At 44.8% G+C, this 20,719-nt stretch overlaps 1 protein-coding gene across 1 annotated transcript in view; it reads left to right on the plus strand.

Annotated features, from left to right (window-relative positions):
* runx3 (RUNX family transcription factor 3) overlaps positions 1–20,048 on the plus strand; it is a 29,377-nt gene extending 9,329 nt beyond the window's left edge. The window contains exons 4-6 of the mRNA XM_040137841.1: positions 7,090–7,236; positions 13,148–13,222; positions 18,396–20,048. Coding sequence (XP_039993775.1) covers positions 7,090–7,236; positions 13,148–13,222; positions 18,396–18,871 — 698 coding nt within the window. The 3' untranslated portion in view covers positions 18,872–20,048. The remainder of the gene's footprint in view (positions 1–7,089; positions 7,237–13,147; positions 13,223–18,395) is intronic.
* Positions 20,049–20,719: the final 671 nt, after the last annotated feature.

Genomic DNA, 20,719 nt, shown 5'->3' on the forward strand with positions numbered 1-20,719 from the left:
ACATTTTCTCAGAATCAACTGAGAAGCTGGGCCAGTGCTGCTACTCAGCTCTCTCGCGCTCTCTCTCTCTCTCCATCTACTCCCTACCCAGTCCCCCCTAAACTCACTGGCCTAGCGTCTTTCCTGTTTACCTACCTATGAAGGGAAGTAAAATGCCCACTCTGTATGTGCTCACTCTTCCTTATTTACACTGACCCATACAGGAGGGAGCCATTACGACCTTTCAGCTGTAATTCAATAAAAGTTCCGATCTGCATTTAGAAAAATAAATGGCCCATGAGTGGAGGAATATTTTCTCCCCCGCTGCATTATGACAATAAACTGTTTTCTGCACTGGGGCAGCGGGGGCGGGGGTGTAGGTGGGGGCGGTTTGAGGGAAGAAGGCACCTGCTGGTTACTGGAAAAGACGCTGTGTACCACCACCCTGTGGTTTGGATATTTATTTCTTCAAGCCTTAATGGTTAGGAACAGTGAGCAAATAATAGGTGTAGCATGATCTTTCTTTTGCTTCCAGGAGCAGAGAAGGTTGTAATCCTCTGGGTAAACACAGAGGGAAGTTTTGACTTTTCAAAATAGGCTGGAAACATCACAGAAAAGAGGTCAGTCTTTATCACCTCAACATTACTGCAGCAGTCCACCATGATAACCTTAGAGAAAGTACTGAAAGTAAAAAAAAGGGCATGCCTACACAGTGGAAAATTCACACATTTCACATTTCACACGTTCACTTTGACCCACCTGGAATATCAATTGTCATTCTGAGGAACTGTGTGTGCGTGTTTAAGGGCAAATGCATGCGTGTTGCACATTATTGTGTGTGAGCTCGTATGCACAGAGGTGTGAACGTGAAGCCGTTTGACACATCTGCTGGCGTTGCATTGATGTATGCGACAGCAGCAGCTTGTCTTCCTGTCCCACAACCTTGTGAGGCCCCCACCTTTCCCCAGCATCTCGCTGCTTAGAACAACCTGTCTTACACTTATACACAAACATGCACACACATGCACAACAACCCCATTCACCATTAGAACTAAAATAACACACTCAAAGCAGCTTATTGCTTTAATATGATCTGTCACCGCAGTCAAATAGGCCTTCTGTGCTCAACAAGGCCAAAGCAGCAACAGCAGCAGTGCGGGGAAATCTATGAAGTCTGCAGGCAAGCAGCCAAAAAGGCCTGAAAACAACCCCACTCATATCACCCCCAACATGCCTCAACCCCTGAGTTACATGGTTTCGCACACACAAACACACAAAGTACAGAACGGTGGGACAAAAGAGAGATGATTGCACTCAACATGCTACGGGCCTTGTTATATTGTTAGAGAATCCGGGTGCATTGGGCCTCATTTTGGCACCCCTTCACTCTCCTTTGCCTGCCTCAACCTGCTTGGCTGTAGGGCTGTCCTTGTGTGGCACTGCTTCTGTTCCACACAGACACACACACACACACACACACACACACACACACACACACACACACACACACACACACACACACACACACACACACACACACACACACACAAATAGACACGCAAAGAGCTTTATCCCCTTATCAGAAAAGGAAGGCTGTGCTCTTTGCTCAAACAGTCTCATGTAGCAACTTCCGCTGTGAGCAGCTTGTTTTCAGGCCTGCGAGGGGGATTTTCACACTGCTGATGTCCCCAGAGAGAGGCTGATGCATGTGCCTAAGGGACCAGATGATCCTGCAGCTGTTGCCACAGTGGGTGAACTACAGATAAAACAGTGCCAAAACTTTTGCTGACCTCCTCCTGAAAACTTAGATGGAAATAATGTCTCCAGAGAAAAAATAAAAAACCATTGCTACTGTATTCAATGCTTCCATTTTCGTGACAAACCCTTCAACTCATACCTAGTTTATGTCCAGAGAAATAAACAGTCCAATCCATGGAAACGATATCGTTGTAAAACTCAATGCATTCATACTGAAAGTGTTACGCAAGTATTATGTAAATGGGTGTAAAGTAGTGTAATGTCTGTGTGTGGCTAGCATCGACTCATTTAGGCCCAGACGAGACAGCCACAATCACCAGCCAAGGGTAAAACCCACATCCTACAGGGTCAGCCTCAAAACAAGAACTTTGATTCGCCCCACTGTAAATACCCCACTGTGTGATTGGTGGCCATGGGAAACACGGTGCCAGAAACATTGCTGCAGGGATGCTTTTTGAGCTGTGCACTGATGCTAGTAATAGAACGAAAAGGGAAGTATAAGAGAGTGTGGTGGAAAGAAGCAGGGTGGGAACGAGAACATAGGGGGTTCAGGTCCGCTAGAGAGGAGGAAGAGGAAGACAGGTGTACAAGGCTTTGCTCAACAGATGTTGAAACGTCCCAAGTGTCTGTTGAGGGCAAACGGAAGTTTGCTCACAAGCAAGTAGGCCTCGCTGCAGCATATGCTCAACTGTCGCCCCACATCGCACTTTTGGTTTTTCAGAAGTCTTACAAGGATGCTACTTTCAAGTTAACATCTTTTCAACACTTAACTTTCAATACATTAGTACATACAGCATGGGCTTCCCTAACCTAAAGGGAAAGCTAGATGCATTTTAAGTTGTGGTAATACTGAATTAAGACAACACAGCAAAAAAGCTAAAAGCTATTAGAAAAATATCAAAATCAGTTGCCATCATATTAGTATCAGAAGTGCTTCTTACACTGCCCAGACATTTTTGTATGTAATCCTATACCGTACTTTACAGTCTAGATATAGTTTTCAGTGTTAAGTGTGATACATCACTCCAAATCAATTCTAGTCTGTTATCAGGGGCCTATCAAGTCCATTTATACGTCAAATACAAATATTTACACTTCAAATATATTCAGAGCAGACTTGGGCTGCGGCCAAAGCACGTATTGCCCTTTGCCATCCAGATAGGGTTTCACTTTGCCCCTGAAAAAGCACCCAGCCCTTCACTAAAAAGAGCTTGTGTCTAATGTGTCTCCCTTTGGACGGGAACATATGTTTCTTTCTTTCAATGGAGACAGGGACAAACAGCCAGAGAAAGAGAGGAGAAGTAGAGAAAAAGTGTGGGGTGAAGGAAGGAAACAGTTCATATTGGGTGATCATTTAGCTGTGGTGTCAGTGTCGAAGGCCTGGCTGTCACCTTACTGAGCAAACACTGTCTCTGTGTTGAGCTGATAGTGGCTTTGTGGATGGAAGGCTGGGCAAGGATCAGTGGAGTTTACCATTCATGTGGTCTGGTCCTAGAGCACCAGGTGCAATCTCATGAAGAAAAAAAAAAAACAAAAAAAAACTTCACACTTTTCAAATCACTTACACTTGAACCTGTTCCCATGTGCTTCAAAGCACAGGGGCAAAGGAGCAAAGCAACATCTCAGGTTTTGCTGCAGCAAAGATAAAACACTCAGGAAATAAAAAGACACAAACACTCACAGAAAACAAAGCAGGGCTCAGAACGGCACACCTATTTCTTCAAAACACAGCCATCGCCTTTCAGTACATCGTTAATACCAGACATTTTATATCAAGCATTTTATTTGCTCTTCATAGACTTCTATAATGCTTTCAGATGATGTGACCGCTACTCTGAGAGGAGGCTAGTAAATCTACAACCTTTAGCATCCATTTTGGCTCGGGGTGCATATTGAGCGCTGCTGTTTAGGCCTCATGTGTGCATTGGCCCCCATCTCCCAGCTCTATCTTGTGGTTATGATATCATAGAGAGGAAAACAAGGGCATTCTTGCCTAAGTGCACCCTGACACATTAAATATTCATCCAACCACAGAAACCCCTCTGAAATGGGGATGGTGTGGCGCGCTCGCACCCCTCTGGCCCCCGGCCCTGTAGAGTACATAGAAGTCGAATGTCGGCGGTCGGCGCAGACACACTGCGGCTACAGTCAGGGTCAACTGGCCAAAGAGAGCGTATTAACACAAGGTTTAACTGGTGGATACAGGTTCTGTTTCCCTGGCCGTGACTGTAATGCTTTAGAGAGTCATTAAAACTTTTCTACAGTAAATAATTGTTTTCTTTCAATCAGAGTCAATGTGCGGGGAAGAAATAAGGTTCAAAGTAGGGCTGTCCCATGATTTAAACCACATGCAGGGAGGTACATGTTAATGATAAACAAACAGTTTAACTCAGAATCAAAGAACTCCTGTATGGCCAAACTTATTATGGACTGTACATATAGTAGAAGGAACTACAGAGTCTTATCACAGTTGCCTTGCAAAATTTACGTGGATGCAAGTTCAACGAAATAAAAGTTTAATTTTTTTTAGTAGCTACATGTAAAAATCAAAACAAAATGTCTTGTAAAAGGCGAAAGGAATTAAATGTGATTGTGCTGTCTTACTGATAGGTTTATTTTATCAGTATCCAAGAGACAAAGGCAGAGCGAAAAAAAGAGGAGAAGGGGAAAAGAAAGTTTTGAGCCACCTCTCAGTTGATGAGTGGTGTTAACAGCAATTGTGGGCCCTGGGTTAATGAGCTACAGGCCTTGTTTGAATGAAGCCTCTGCTCCCCTTAAAAATCACGCTCTCACAGCCCACTAAACCCCCTGCTGGATGCTATGAACAGTGTGTCACCAAACGCAGTGTGTCCTTGCCAGCTGAAAGTGGGCCACAGGATCCACAGCTAGGCTCAAGAGTGTTTGTGTGTGTGTGTGTGTGTGTGTGTGTGTGTGTGTGTGTGTGTGTGTGTGTGTGTGTGTGTGTGTGTGTGTGTGTGTGTGTGTGTGTGTTTGTGGGCAGCTGAATGATCACTTTCATCCCTAAAGAGCCAGCCAATTCATCTTAGACCACCACTGGCCGCAGAAAAACTGACCAATTATCATTTTTTTCCTGCCTGTCTCTCTTTTTTTCCAACCATAGAGCGGTGGGATGTATCATTTCCCTGACCTCAGCCGTTTGAGGTGGTGTAAATCTCTTAATAACTACACAAGGACACATATAGGGGCTATATTTGGAGGGTTGCTTCCCCTGGCCGCTCCTGCTCTGGCCTGGAACAGACAGTAGCCACAGTGTCTATGTGGGTGATGGAGCCTGGACCTGGCGCTGTGTGTGTGTATTTGAGAGAGAGAGTAAGAGAGAGTGAAAACGCTGGCCTTCATTCCTTCCATCACAGTTTAAAGAGCAGAGATGGCAGACTGGCTGCATGGGAGCGTGAATAAAAAAGATATTACAGAGTTTGTGAGGGGGTGTGTGTCTGCCCAGGATATGTTCCTGAGTAACAGCACGGAGCAAACCGGTCGGCCAGTGGTCGGAATCACACGCACACACACCTCGTCCTTTCCTTTGGCATCCCACGTCCTATTGCTCGGGAAAACAAACAGCTGTAGAGCAGCAACAGAACTGCTGTCTCTGCTCAGACAGATTAGTCATGACTGAGTCTCTCCTTTCTCACACAAGTAAAGTGCAACGTAACTGTTGATCAGTGGGTGTGAAAAAAAAAGTACCGAAGTATTCTGTGCTGTACTTTGACTGGGGACAGCAGGAAGTTTGATTTTAGTGCCTGCCTCTGTTAAAACGTGTCCGTGCATCTATGTGTGCCTGCGTACCCTGTTTGTATCTGTATGCATGTGTGTTGGCGGGCAGTGGAGCTAGATATTTCTATATAGTTTGTAAAGAGAGGATGGAGGAGAGGTTGTGGTGGGCACAAACAAATGGACAGAGCGGTAAACGAGGGAAACTTTACCCATGGGTCAGCCTCAGAGGGAAGATATATTGCCCATGGGTCAGTGGAGAGAAAGGACGGGTAAAATCCATATTGGTCCGTCTGCCTTGCCCCCTTTATATAGTGATAAAATATTCAAATCCAGCCATTACTTCACATTAGGCTACTCTGTAGAGATGCCAGGGAGAAAACCACAGAATGTATACATGGTGGTTCAAACACAGTTTTGGTGCATTGATAGTTACATTAAAATCTCTTCCTCCCATTAGAGGCAAAGCCCTCATCCGGACTCACATCTGATATTTAAGGTGTGTTCACATGTGGAGCATGTGCATGTATGTGTGTGTTTGAGTATGTGTATTTCTACATGTAAGCGTACATGTGGGCGTCTAAATAAAAGGTATGATCAGATTTTTTTGTTTTTTTTACCATCTCCCTGAACAGGACATCAAAGTGATGATAACGGTGCTAAGTGCGTTAGTTTCCGGGTCTGGATTAAAGAGATGCAGCAGATATGCTTCACTTAATCAGCAATCATTCTCACCTCCTGCAAACAAACATGCTCTTACAGACACACACACAAACACACACACACACACACACACACACACACACACACACACACACACACACACACACACACACACACACACCTACAAAAGCTCTTTCAGTCTTTCTCTTTTTGTCTGTTATGTTTAAGACTGATGACTACATGGTTTGGTAGCTTTGTCTGGGTGTTTCCTTCTGACTAAGTGCTGTGTCAGTCAGACCTGAGTGTGTGTGTATGTGTGGGTGTTTGTGAGATCAGTAGATCTACTCATTATTTCTTGTTTTTTAAGCAAGATGGAAAGATAAATATAACTTAACTTCATCAGTTCACAGAAATGTAAGAATTCATAGACTTCGTAGACTTTAGGTTCAGGGAAAACAACATTCCTCAAGCAATTATTTTCAACCACTTATGCTATCGTTATCTGTGGATGACGCGGCAGCAGGTGCAGCTTGGGTAACACTTAGTGTCTAGCCAATGTATTTCAAGGTCTGCTAACATTCTAATAATATTTTTGCATTTGGAAGCTGAAAACATGGTGACAGTGTCCCTGTCTCCCCTTATATAATTTCATCCTGTGTGAGTGTGTGTGTGTGAGGATACTGATGGTCTTCACAGTCCAAGCCAATTTCACATTAATTACAGTTGAGACAGGCAAAGAGAGGTTGTTTTGCCAGGACATGTCAAACTGCCCGGCTCCATTGAGATTTGAGAGAGAAAGAGAAGTTTTCCAAAAGGACTCTCATTATTGTTTTTGCTATTTTTGTACAACTCTGGAAATATAAAGTGCCATTTTGCGCCCTTTTCCTGGTTGTGTAGGCAGTAAATTAGCAAGTCCTCGATTCCTCTCTTACCCATCCTCTCATGTTGCTGTTTCAGGGCACAGAGTGAAGATAGAAGACCCCCAGAAGATGCAGTTCTCGGACAGGCTGTCAGAGATCGAGCGCTACCAGCGGACTATGCGAATAGGCCCAGTGAACAATAATCCCCGCCCCATCCACCAAACCCACCTCGGCACCACACAAGGTGAGGACCACTGATCCAAACAACCACAACCAACCAACATCCCCAAAATCACACCATAAATTTCCACTCACATTAATTGCCCTTACTTAGAAGTTAAATACCTCCTTTAATAAAACAAACATATATAGTTTTATTTGGCCAGTGGGTAAGTAATCTGTAATAGAGATCTGTTACACATCAACACAGTACATGCCATTCGCCCGGCATTAAACTAAGCAAAGTGCCCTTCATGTGCATTTCCTCTATGGGGGGCTTTTGAGATCTGTTCCACTAATCCAGGAGCTGTTATATGTGTTGGCCATCCAAGGGGAAGCTCGTGTCAGCTCTGTCCCTGGATGCCCTGCGTTGGTGGTACCGGGCCCCACAGTGTGCAGGGTTGAGTCTGTGGCCAGGTGGCATGGCGGGTGCTGCCAACCGCGCTTGGCCTGGGTGCTGGAGCTGGCCTTCGCACACCGCACACTACAGCCTCAGGAATGTAACAGCCGCCCGCTACCTTGGCAATCACGTCACTCTCAGAATGGTCGAATGTGCGGGGGTGGGGGGTCTGAGACTCAGACTGAGGTGGTGCGATGGAGGGGAGGGGGTTGTTTCAAGCATGTGTGTGCGCTGTGGACAGCTGCGTGGGTGACGGTTGGAGTGAGGATGAGTGTTCACTCTCCATCATATGTCAGAGCCTCTTTAACTGGATGCCGTGTCTGGGAGCATGCAGACCTAAAACACACACACGCACACACACAGTTTTCCTATCCCACCTACTCTCTAGTTATGCTAGCTAATGAACCTCATTACCTTTGTATCAGCATGTTGCTGTGTACAGGAGAGCTTATTTGTTAGTGCTGCGCCATGTGTGGGTGGAACTCTATCAGTGTGTATCACAGCCATACACCAGTGTTTGGCCTTGTGCTTAAGCTTAGCCAGCGCTGAGTCACCAGTATGGTCCTATCTAACAGCTGACTGTGGAGAACACAGGGTCTTTTACCCTGCTCCCCCATGTCCTTACTTACTGTTGATGTTGATTTTGTTCCCTCGCACAGCCTGTACTGAGCAGAAAACGTGTCAGCCATTTTAGAAACACCACCGACCGGTTACGCTGAAAATAAACAGTGTGGAGCTTCAACACAATACAGGCACTGTGATGATAATTTTCTGATGGTTTAGAGTTTGGCGTGAGCTCTGTGCGTTGTCTGCCAATAAAAAGCCCCCTGCAGCTAAGCTTTTACTGGGAGCTTTAGGTTTCTGAGGGCTGACTTGACTACGCGGGGGGAAGCGCCCCAGTCGGCAATGAGAGGTGTACAGACTTGGTCCAGACAGCAGACGAAGAGGAGCTCTTTGCTCTGCTCTCGTCTGCCTAGTACAGGATTAGGGCAGGAATCAGAGCGTCATTGGCCTGTCAGGCTTCAAAGGGCTGCGTTGTTGCAACACACACATATGTACATACACTGTGAGCAGACATAACACATTAACATCAGTTGGAACTGTCAGAGACTGTTAAGGCCTTGAGCTTCATGTTACAGTTGCCAGTGACTGGAGGCCATCTATAAGAAGTGTGTGTGAGGGAGATAGAGGAGGGGAAGGGCTGTAAAAACCACACACCTTAATCTGTGGTATTACCATCATGACGGCATACCGCAGGGCAAGAGTGGTAAAATAATTAAATAACAGAGCAGAGGCCCCTTTCTCCCTCCCACCACGTCTATCTGCTGGAGTGCCTGAGCAGCAGACTGGAGATGTGTGTGTCACTGCTCAGATCAAACAGAGTGCTCCTGTATGTGTAGGAATCATGCACAGACAACACTACAGTATTACGAGCAAAGCTCAAACAAAAATAGACCTGTTGTAATAAATCCCATTCAGAGACACACCGAGATGTTTACATATCAACAGCACACACGTCTCTGCTTTTGGCAGCCCTGCCAGACACTGTTGTATTTTGCAGATAACTTTAAATCCCAGGGCCTGTTTGTTTGGGAATTGCTGGGTGATGGATCGCCCATCAACACATTATAATTAAGTGGATTCCCGTCTCGCTGTTACAAAAGATGTTTTCCATTATCCAGGGCTGGGACCTTGCATTTTCCCCTTGAAGACAACTAAATAAGAAAATACAGCGTCATCTCATCCTAAAGCCTCCTTGCTTCATTTTGTTGTCTGAGCCATGAAATACTGTCTGTTTTGATGTCAACAGGACATGTCTTCAGACATCAGCTCAACACTGCCCTGGATTCTTAAATCACACACACACACGCAGATGATTGCAACATAGGCACATTGAAAAAACAAAACACACACACATATATACACCGTTCCGTGCTAGTGTTGCAAGTTCTCCGTTTGTGCCCCAGACAGCCAGGGTAATTAAGAGCTCATTACAGTGCATGCAGTGACAGGATTCCTGCACGCTGGCAGACGCTGCATTCGCTGCTTGTTTTTGTTCTTCATTGGCCACAGGTAAGCCTGCTAGACATGTGGAATGACTCTCTGAGAGGGCGCCCATAAAGTGCGTGTATGTATGTGCGCGCGCGCGTGTGTATTTGTGTGGTTGAAAATACATGGTTCAACTAGTCCAGTCAAGCAAATCTGACACTCAGACAATCAAGTACTAAATTGTTATTCTGGTTTTCAAAACCTCAAGTGAGGTACATGTGTATACTATATGTGTCTGTGGGTGGCAGATTTTCCCTTTCTCTGATACAGAATGTAGTTCGTTCTCTAACATCTAACTGTGGCGTTGCATTTATGATGTAGACACAGTTCTTTCTATTCTTAATAAAAGCAAACAGTTGGTAGAAAATTTGATTTCCCTCAAAGTGTAAAGCAGAAAACAGACCCCAGTTTTACCTTGTTCCATTTTTAAATGCAGACAAAACTTAACAAGCCCCTGGCACAGCCTCTAACAGACAGCTGAGACGAAAGCGGCTCTTTTAACTTAAATGTGTTTTAACGGGGGGGGGGGGGGGGCAGAAGCAATTTAATCATCCAAAAAGAAAGTCCTGGCACTTTTGAGGTGGTATCATTTAACATGTTATTTGTTCCAACACCTGTGTGTTCTTCTCTGAAGATGAATATCAGATACTAACATAACGTTCTGCCATCAAGTCAAGTTCTCAGTGCTTTGATGAGAGCCCAAAAATGTGCCTGTCTGTCTGAATGTGTGACCCATGTGGTGATGTTATTAAAATGTCAGTAGAATCTTGCAGAAGTAATACATTGCACACTTCTTTTTTTTTTAATGTACTCAGCATTTATCTTTCAAATTCTATTTAAAAAGGAGCAAAGCTTTTCTATTAATGACACTTCCACAAATGTTGGTACTTCTGGCTTCCTTCTGCTCAACTGGCACACATCTGCTGCAGCTGTGGCCCTCTTGTTCAGTATGTTCAGGCTGTGGCCTCTAGACTGGACTTAGCTTGAGAAAGTCCTGTTTGATGGAGGACCGGCCCAATGCAGCCGTGCCCCTCCTCCTTCGTCCACAGTGACCACACTGTTTACTCCACATAAACAAGCTGGCCGGCCCCCCAGGTTCGAGGCAGCACCCTCCTACTGCCGCTCACACTAATTCACACATCCAGAGTGACATGATCAGCCAATTAGAAGCAAGCGCAAGACAGGAAATTAGCACCGTCAGGTAGCTGTGGTGTGGACTTTTGAGCATAGCCGTTACGCTAGTTGGGTTTCATGCTGATTTCTGCCAAAACCAAGCAGGAAGCTGGCCCTCTGAGGCCAATACAATCAAAACGAGCAGGAATCTGGACCAGTCCTTTAGACACTCTGTTTTACTTCTACACTCCACTATTTACATAATATGTCAATGGCCACCACGGAGTTTATTTGTTATGGTGCCTGAAAGCTTCACTTGTGGTTACTCTCTTTTTGTGACCCTGAGATGAATAATTCAAACTGAAAATGTTTCTGTTTTCCAACAAAAAAAAGAATCTTTTGAAGCCGCCTCCTTGGTGGAAAAAAAGAAAAAGAAAAAAAAAGAGAAGTGAGAGCAAGTTGTTTTTTACCAGACTCAACTGTTTGTGTAAGTTATAATTTCACATCAGAGTCGGGCTGAGTTTTACATTTCAGCAATTACAGAAACTACATGTGTGCCATGAACAGTCTCTATTGAGTCTGGGGAGAGGGGAAGGGCGGGAGGATGACAAGCTCTCTAAGAGAACATAGGATTTTTCAGCCCATGTGTTTGTTTTTGCTCACGTTATAAGTGAGGGCTCAAAAGACATATCAAATGTCCCACATAGCTGAGCCAAGGCCGTGTTCCTCCCCTCTCTAACACGCTCTCTTTCTCTCTCCTTCCCTTGCTGGCGTCTTTCTTTCTCTCTTGCTTGCTCTTTCACATTCTCTCCCCGTTGCGACGCCTAAGGCCTAAGTGAAGCAGGAAGCCAGCACAAGGACCGGCATTCACTGTGTCTCAATGACACGCTTCATTACGGCAGGCACATTACATGTCTCAGAGGCGTTGCTGGATCCCGAGTCACGAGGATGGACGCCATTTTGGCTCAGACATCTTCTCAGCCATCCCTTTCATCTCCACATGCACTTTAAAAGTAGTGCATGTGTTTATTTGTGTCCTCCCCGAAACTACACTGGCACCACCCCAAAGCTACTTATTAGTGACGCAGTCGCCACTTCTTCCCATTTCAGCCCCTTCCTTCCCCACTCCTCAGCTCCACCAAAGGGGTTGGTCCTCTTATTAACAGGGGTAATCTGTGCCTCTGGTATTGACGTTGTCTGCTGGCCAATCAAAATATTTGAAGGAAATGTTTATTTTCTTGAGCGAATCGTACCAGCTGCTTGCAAGCCTTTCTGAATAAGACCATTTATGTGTAAGAATTTGCCATTGTGAGGCATAGTGCAGGACCTCTCGTTGACTGAGTGCTGATTTGGGCCTTTGCAAAGGAAGTGGAGGAGCTCCAGGGGAAGCAAAGATCTTACACATGCTGAGTCCACTTCGGCTATAGGTGAACAGCCCAGCACCACCCCCCTCTCTGCTTCTGGCATCCTCCTCCATCCTAATTGCCACTACAGGAGGTTAGGTTTTTACTATATTGCGGGATCTCAGCAGCAGAGGACAGAGTCATAGTGATAACACATGGTTGACTGCTGTTGTAATTAAAAGTAGAGCACCATGAGAAAAAAATGGGGTTATACACTATACAGGTTTCTATCTTTATGATGAGAACATTTACATGCATTTGAGGAAAAAAGCTTTTAGCGATATTTAACACTGCTCAAAGGCATGTAGACTAGACTTCTTTACAACCCATGTGCTGAGACTGCCCATGTCCACAGAGCTCCGTGCAAGTTCTCTTGTAACAACTGCACCGTCTCAGACCTAGAGCAAACAGCCCCTGTTTGTGTCAGGCCTCCTGTGGTGTGGCCGTTGAGTGTGAAGCAGGGTCCCACGCGTTGGGCCAGTAGGTCCTTGACCCTCCTTCGCTTCCTGACAGCTTCGCTGGACAGGCTAGCGAGCACCCTGTGCTTCACAGGTCTCCGCTGCCTCTCCAGTGTCTCGTCTGAAAGACCCAAAAATATCTCCCATGCACCCATCAAGCATGTTTTTCCAGGCCTGGTCTCACTCTGGTGAGAAAACCACCCCTCCTCTTCCCAGTCTTCACTGCTCAGTCAGCAGAGGCCAACCTGTGACAGGAAGACACATCTCCAAACCGCCAGATGTCAGGACAGTTTTGACAAGTCTGTCATGGAGGGTTTTTTTGGAATGCGCTTTAGATTTCTAAGACTCAGGCAGCGGCTTCCTGACCCTCACACATATACAGCCCACACATTTCTCTGCATTTCTCAAAACAGTAAAATTGTGCAGCCCCACACAAACAGAATATCTCCACTGACTTCTTTATAATATGGAGACCCTAGTGCTCACCTACTGTTCACATTTTGTATTATACAGCCCTTTGGCAGGAGCAAATGGACACCCCCGCTCTGAAGACATGCAAGGTGGAGGAGGACCTGAGACCATGGCCAGGTGAGACATTAAGATGCCCTTCTTCCCAACTTTGCTGTGCCATAGAGTCACGTATAACTATGTTTTTGGCTACTCTTTCAAGTTTTTTTTCCCTCACACAAAAGTCTACTCCTCTGATCTGCCCCAAAATTTGATGAGAATTTGAGGATGTGCCTGCCTATTCTTGTGTGTGTGTGTGTGTGTGTGTGTGTGTGTGTGTGTGTGTGTGTGTGTGTGTGTGTGTGTGTGTGTGTGTGTGTGTGTGTGTGTGTGTGTGTGTTAATGAGAAAAAATTTTTCAAAGGGTGTTTGTTAGTTGCCAAAACATAATCATAATGAAAGTACCAATGAACAAGCAGCATCAGGGGTGAGGTCACTAGTAAACAATGGCCTTAATTACTAAGAGTGAGCAAACAGGCTCAAAAAATGCAGAGGAGATAATTGATGCAGTTGGGACTGCCAAAGTAAGGTCATACCTTCCAAATGGTATATCTTTCAAGAACATCTCAGAACAATCTGAAGATTTCCAAACTAATTTATTTTAATTAGCAGAGACTCTCACAGCCTTTGAAACAAACAGTGCCGAAGTGGAGAAGCTGGAAAGGCAGGCATAACTCAGGGTGTGCCATTTGTTGTGACAATTTTGGAGTGTGTTTCATTTTGCCTGTAGGGCCCTACTACATCCCAGAACATTCCTAGGACGCCACCACTCTGCCGGCCTTCTTTTTCTTCCTCTTCCTCCTTCCCTCCCACTTTCTTTCATTTGTGTCTTGGTGATTTGGATATTTGCTGCTGTCTAACAGCCCCCTCAGTCTCCTTTCCGTCCCCTACCCAGAAACCAACACACAACACCAGACAGTAATCCAATCACACTGTGATGAGGACAGACATTAAGACACGCACACACACACACACACACACACACACACACACTGAAGAAAGACGAAAGAAGACTTATATTGGGCTCACTGGTCTTGCTCTTCTTTCTAAAGTTTATCAGATAGGATACAATGCCTGAAGCTGAAAACAGAAATTTGACAGTTTGAGTGGTGAGACTGGGAATTACTGCTTGTGCAAGGCCTTTTCTAGCCACAGATTCACTGCAGAGCAAAACATTCACGATGGTGTGAAAAATGTGACAGAGTGACAGTGACGGTCGGTGAGAGGATATGTCTGACATAAACTTGAAATTCCAGCCCAACAGTAAAGAAAATGTGACAGAGATGGGAGAAGACATAATGAATGATGATGATACTTTTATTCATATACCTTTATCCTTACAACAACAATATCTATGGTCTATGGACAGCAAAACACATCATGTTGTAGCTTTACAAGAAAGTATCATATCCCTCATAGACAAGGATTTACTTAAACATATTACTCACGTCACCATGTTCGTTGATGCATTAGGAAAATCTCAGGTTTTTTTGTAATCACAACCTTCCTTTACACTTGCTAGTATTGCATGTCACAAGTTGGGGACATGCAAAATCCTCCGCGCTCACACGATAAACATGGCGGAGGCTTTGGGGCTGTTGACCGTGGTGCCACAGTACAGAGGTGATTATCATTTGCATTCGACATGATGTTCTGGCCCCAAAGCCTTGGTCCTTAAATAAACACCTGTAGATCGTCTGTGTTCATTTGGGTCTCCTATTCTTTGGCCTGTGCAGCAGCAGATCTGCCCTGGCATTATGCTGCCTTGTCATCATCGCCATGTTATCAACAGTGACTACTCATCCTAATGGCATCCGTTCAAATGACCCAAACCAGTCAGTAAATCAGACACTCTCTACCTCTGAAAGGAGGTATAAAATCAACAGTCCAGCACAGCAGAGTCTCTTTAGGGATGATATGAGGGAGACGATGAGAAAACAATCTCACTGCACAGCACGGTGTGGACAAGCCTAGGCGTTTCTATCTCCCTTTTCCTTCCCTCCACTTATTTGCCTTAGACACCATTCCCTGGGCGCTGGCCGTCACAGTTTGCATCAAGCCTGAGTAAACATTTCACAGGTGAGCGCCTGGATTTGCATCTCCTCATTGCCAGCCATCGTATGTGGACACACACGCATATACACACATAGCCCTGCGCACAACTACACACGCAGACATGGCCGCCTCAAACTTACACTTATGTTAACAACCAAAATCAGTTTCCCCCATAAGCAAATGAGGCAAACCTCCCGTCGTATCTGGGTTACACGCTTGACTGTGGACTAGTGGACTTATTGAGCTAGGCAAAAAGGAGGAGGAGGACTCCACCCTTGCTGCAGAATTAAGTGCGTGGCTCTGTGCTTCAGAGCTAGCAGAGAAAAGAGAAAGAGAGAGCACTGGAACACTATGTTCTCTATAAAAACCCTGATTCCCAGCTACCCGCTTCATAGACTGGGAACATCACAGACGGCAGACTGTGCCAGCTAGCCCTCTGGGGTCCATCCCCTCTCCTGTCCCTGCAATTTAGTCAACACATTTCAGATGAGCCTAATGGAGATCATGTGTGGTTTTAGGCCGCAGAGGTTACAGGCAGCTACTACTAGGCTCAGTTAGGAAGACCCTCTCTGCCAAAGATACACCACTGTTACCACAGCCACAACAGTGAAGCCTGTACTTATACTGGGTGGGGGAGGGTGGGGATGCAGTAAGGTATGCAACGTAGTTAAAAGGGAGAAAAAGCAGACTGCAAAACTTTGCTTTTCAATCACAGAGTAGTTTGTTTAGCCCTCTCCTCCAGAGGGAGCTGCTGTACTTTAGAGAGTTTAGGGTAGTAGCAGGCTTCCTCTGGTTCACAGCCAAGAGGCTGGTACTGGACAAGCCCATTAAGGTGTTGTGATAAGTGTCCAGTCCAGTTTCCGCTGACAGAACACAGGAGTCGATCCCCACCGCAGTTTAGCCAACACGTTTCCACCGACTCCAATTAAATGGAGATCATGAGCGGGGAGGGCGGCAGCAGCCAGATTCATCAAGTCCCCACGCTACACATCTCCTCCCCAGCTTCACCCTGAAGCCTAAATTTAGAACAGACAGAAAGAGATGAAGGGACAGAGAGAAAGGGAGAGAGAGAGAGAGAGGGTAAGTCGCCAAGAGAGAGAGGCAGAGAGCTAAAGAGAGAGAGAGAGAGAGAGAGAGCCAGCGAGAGAGAGAAAGAAAAAGGGGGAGAGAGAGAAAATCAGCAAGAGAGAGAGCCAGAGAGAGAGAGAGAGAGAGAGAGAGAGAGAGCAAAGGCTTTTTGGGAGTCCGGTAGGAATTAGTGGGCCGACTCCACTTCACCCGAATCAACAGCAGCTGAAGGCTTGGATTTTCCTCGCGTGAAATCAGATACGGAGTCTGACTCCAATGCCTGGTAGACTCTGGAAAAAGAAACAGCCCCCCCCCACCACCAAACTCCCTCTTCCCAAAAAGAAGAGGAAATTCAACTGCAGAAGTGTGTTGTTGAAAAAAAAAATAAAAAATCTTGCAGGGGCCATGGAAATTGCAAAGGAACAGATTTTTTTGTAGCTGAAAATGGACCCTGTTCTCCAGACATAGGGAAAAGACATTTCAACAAGACTGTGGCACGCAAGTTTGGCATTCTCCCCCCCTCAGGGCTATGGCGTGCAAGCGCTTGCTATTTCACAAATACAAGCTCTCTTTTCTCTGCCATCTAAATCCACATTTTACACTTGCAGTCATGTGGGCACATTGGACCCATGAAAGCCACACAGAGAAATAACCATGGATTGAGGTGTGTGTAGGGTGCAGGAGAGTGTGTACAAGTGGCAGGTGTAGATGGAGCGTACTGTTATGTTGACATCAGGTATGAGGAACTCTCCCTAGTCACTGTAGAGTAGAGTAGATTAAGGGCGTTTACAGTTGCAGAATATTTCGGCCTGGCTGCTGGCCACCTTTTCGTCTTCCAAAATATCTGAGCGTTATGAGCGCAAAGACTCAACATGCTTAACTTGTCAGCCAAGACTTCTACCTGAGCATTATAATGCAATGTTTGTGGAATCAAAACAGCCACGATGCTAGTGTGCGATTCCCCTGACTGCTTTTTAGTGACTTACATATAAGCTAATGGCCTGAGAAATCAATGGGGAGGGTAAATACTATAGAGGTTTACTAAGCATGGCGTAAGTGGCTTAATACTCATAAGACTGATATGATACCTCCTACTAATACCAACTTATACTGTATAATGCAGCAGAAATATGAAACATAACTGTCGCTGCACCATGGTCCAAACTCAAATGCTACAGTAGGTGGCAGCAGGCAGTGTTCAGAAGTCCTACATGACTGCAGGACTGTGAGTTCACATCCAAAGCTTAAGATGTAAGATCAGCCAGTAATACTCTTCAGTTAAGTAAGAGGAGCAATATGGTGTTTGACTTAAGGAGCTAAGTTGGTGACAGTAGCGGCCCAAAGTCTCAGAGTAGCAAACTGCCAAGTCAAATCCTCGGGCAATATCACTATTTTCCTTTTGTCAGCTGAATAAATTAGAAAGTGTGCAGTGAAACTGAAGTCCTAACACCTGGGTTCAACTGTGCTCTGTTACCTGTGAGATTACAACTGGCATTTAATTCTGACAGGTCCTGGACTGTGATACACATTAGAGGATATTCACACAGAAAAACATTTCTCTCTCTCTTCCTTTCCTACCTTCTTTTCTTTCATTTTCCTTTTCCCTCTTGCTGTCGGTCTCTGATTGTGACTGACCTCTTCTGTCACCCAAGTGTGATTTATGATAAGCTGCACAACAGCGCAACGATCCGTCGGTGTTTATACAAAGCACCCCTCACCACTGACAATGCCTCTTTTCAGAGAAAGACAGAGTACTACTGCGTTACTCTCTTTTGTATGACTGGTAGGAGGGCTGTGGCGAGGGGGCCTTTTCATAACTTCAGGCTTGTGCATGAGGCTGTGGGATGATGTGCTGTCAGTGCTTGATGACTTATTAGGCAAAAAAATGTCTCAGTTCATTACTTTGAGCAAACATTTCCATGGACAGGCATATCGCAAGAAATCTGAGCTCAGAATTGGGGGTTTGGAGAGGTTTGCTGTTGTTGAGATGTGGGTCGTTCTTTTTTTTTAGAGTAATAGAAAAATGAGAAATCGCTAAACCGCATGTTTCATAATCACAACAGAAGTCTTCATTCATGGCCGAATGTTTGTTGACTTTTTCAAACCTTTACTTTCTCTGTTTCTGCCAACAGGGACTACAGATCTCTTCCAACAGAGGACCACCTTCCCATCTCTGTCGCCGCTGACTGACCCTCGCTTCTCAGACCCCCGCATGCATTACCCCGGGGCCTTCCCTTACTCCGCCAACACCTCCAGCACTGGCATCAGCGGCCTCAGCATGTCAGCCTCTTCTAGATTCCACACCTACCTGCCTCCACCCTACTCGAACAACCAGACCCAGAACTTCCAGTCCAACTCCTACCTGTATTACGGCACAGGCTCTGGATCCTACCAGTTCTCCATGGTGGCACCGGGGAACACCGGGGGCGAGCGCTCTCCCACCCGTCTGCTGTCCTGCTCGGGGGCTGGGGGCACCGGAGGGACCAACAGTCTGATGAACCTGAACAACCAGAGCGAGGGCGTGGAGGCTGACGGCAGCCACAGCAACTCCCCCACAGCCATGAGCGCCTCGGGCCGCTTGGATGAGTCCGTCTGGAGGCCTTACTGACTGACAGACAACTAGACAATCAGAGCGTGCGGGAGAAGGCAGGGAGGATAAGTAAAGAGGACGATGAACAAAAAAAAGCTGAACACTGAAAGTAGAAAACAAACCAAAAAAAGAGAAATGTTGCATGTTTGTCTTTTTTTTCTCCGGCACTCGCTTTAAAGACTTTGTGTTTTACCAACTTTCTGTGTTTTACCAACTGTCCCAAAGCCCTTTATTTTGTAAATTTTGAGTGAACTCCTGCACTGTGCTGAAACATGTACTCTTAAGGGACTATAAAAGCCATATTAATTGTGATGATGTTCAGCTGAGACTGTAAATAGAAGTGAAAGTAAAAACCAGAGAAGCCTTGGTAACATTTCAGGATCATTTGTCTGGTGTAAACAGGTACTCAGCAAAGGCAAAAGAACAAAAGGCAATGGAGGTATAATCAAGCAGTACAGCTGATGAACTGAAAAACCACAGCAGGACACTCACCAAGCAGACTGTTCAGACTGATCCAACTCACTTGGTGGGCGGAGAAGAGCGGTACGACTGGATGTTTGCTCCACGAGTGACTCCGACATCCTTCTAAGGCATGGCTGCACTGCTGTAGCAATCGGTTCTTTTAAGCTTTCATTTCTGGAAAATTTGAACACTGCAAATACTTGGTCACTTGTGAAAACCTCCTCGAATGCATTCAGAGCTGTTTCATGTGCTCACAGTACTTATGCAGTACCTTATTGCCTAATTTATTAACCAAATGAACACAATAGCCTTTGGTGCTAAGGTATGCAGTGGATGTTTCAGAACAACCGCTGCGTATGAGAGAAACTCATCTTATCTGTCAGGTCTCACGTGTTTAAGAAACGAATTGTGCTCTGCTGTGTCAGTGAATCAAGTTTCAACAGGACAATGGCTGATATTTTGAGGAATGTAAAAGACTAACACAGAGGAGTGTTTATTGGTTTCTTTTTTTCTCCAGGAATATTTAAGTCCTGTTGTGTCTACTCTTTACTTTTTCTTTAAATTTCTTATTCAAGCCCTTTTCTGAAAAAAGAAGTCCTAGTCTGGTATTTTTCAACTGGATGACATGGTTTACTTTTGATATTTATTTGAGCCAAATTGTGAGGAAATGTACACATATACCCAAAATCCTTGAGCATTTCCCGCTACCTTTCCTTTTTATATATATATATATACACAGTATAAATATATATATATATATATATACACAGTATAAATATATATATACACAGTATAAATATATATATATACACAGTATATATATATATTTATACAGTATAAATATATACAGTATATATACCATGTTTTGTTGTTAAGTATAAATTTGGAATTTGTGTAATATATTGTTACTAAATTATAAAAAAACAAAACCTTTAATGTAATTATTTTGTTTTCCAATGTAGCTTTGATGCACTAAAAACTTTTATTCCTTATGAACCACGCCAAACAGATTCTGTTAGTAAGATGGTGTATCTACAGCCGTAATCTTTTAAACAATTTCCAAATTGCCTTCCTGGGCTAAATGAGTCATTTGCTTAATTTTTGCACTATGTTTGAACTCTTGTATCTCTTTTATGGTTTTGCATTTACAAATAACTGAAAGTCTGCAGAGGAAAATATATAAAAAGAAAATTCCTGCACATTCATTTGCTGAACAAACTTAAAGTGTCCTTTTAACAAATCCTTCACCAAGTAATTAATGACTTCATGATTAGACACACACACACACACACACACACACACACACACACACACACACACACACACACACACACACACACACACACACACACATTCCTGCAACACAGGTGTGTGTCCACATTCCCCCTGTTCTGAAGGTCCTGA

This window comes from Xiphias gladius, chromosome 10, assembly GCF_016859285.1.
Source record: "Xiphias gladius isolate SHS-SW01 ecotype Sanya breed wild chromosome 10, ASM1685928v1, whole genome shotgun sequence".
NCBI lineage: Eukaryota > Metazoa > Chordata > Actinopteri > Istiophoriformes > Xiphiidae > Xiphias > Xiphias gladius.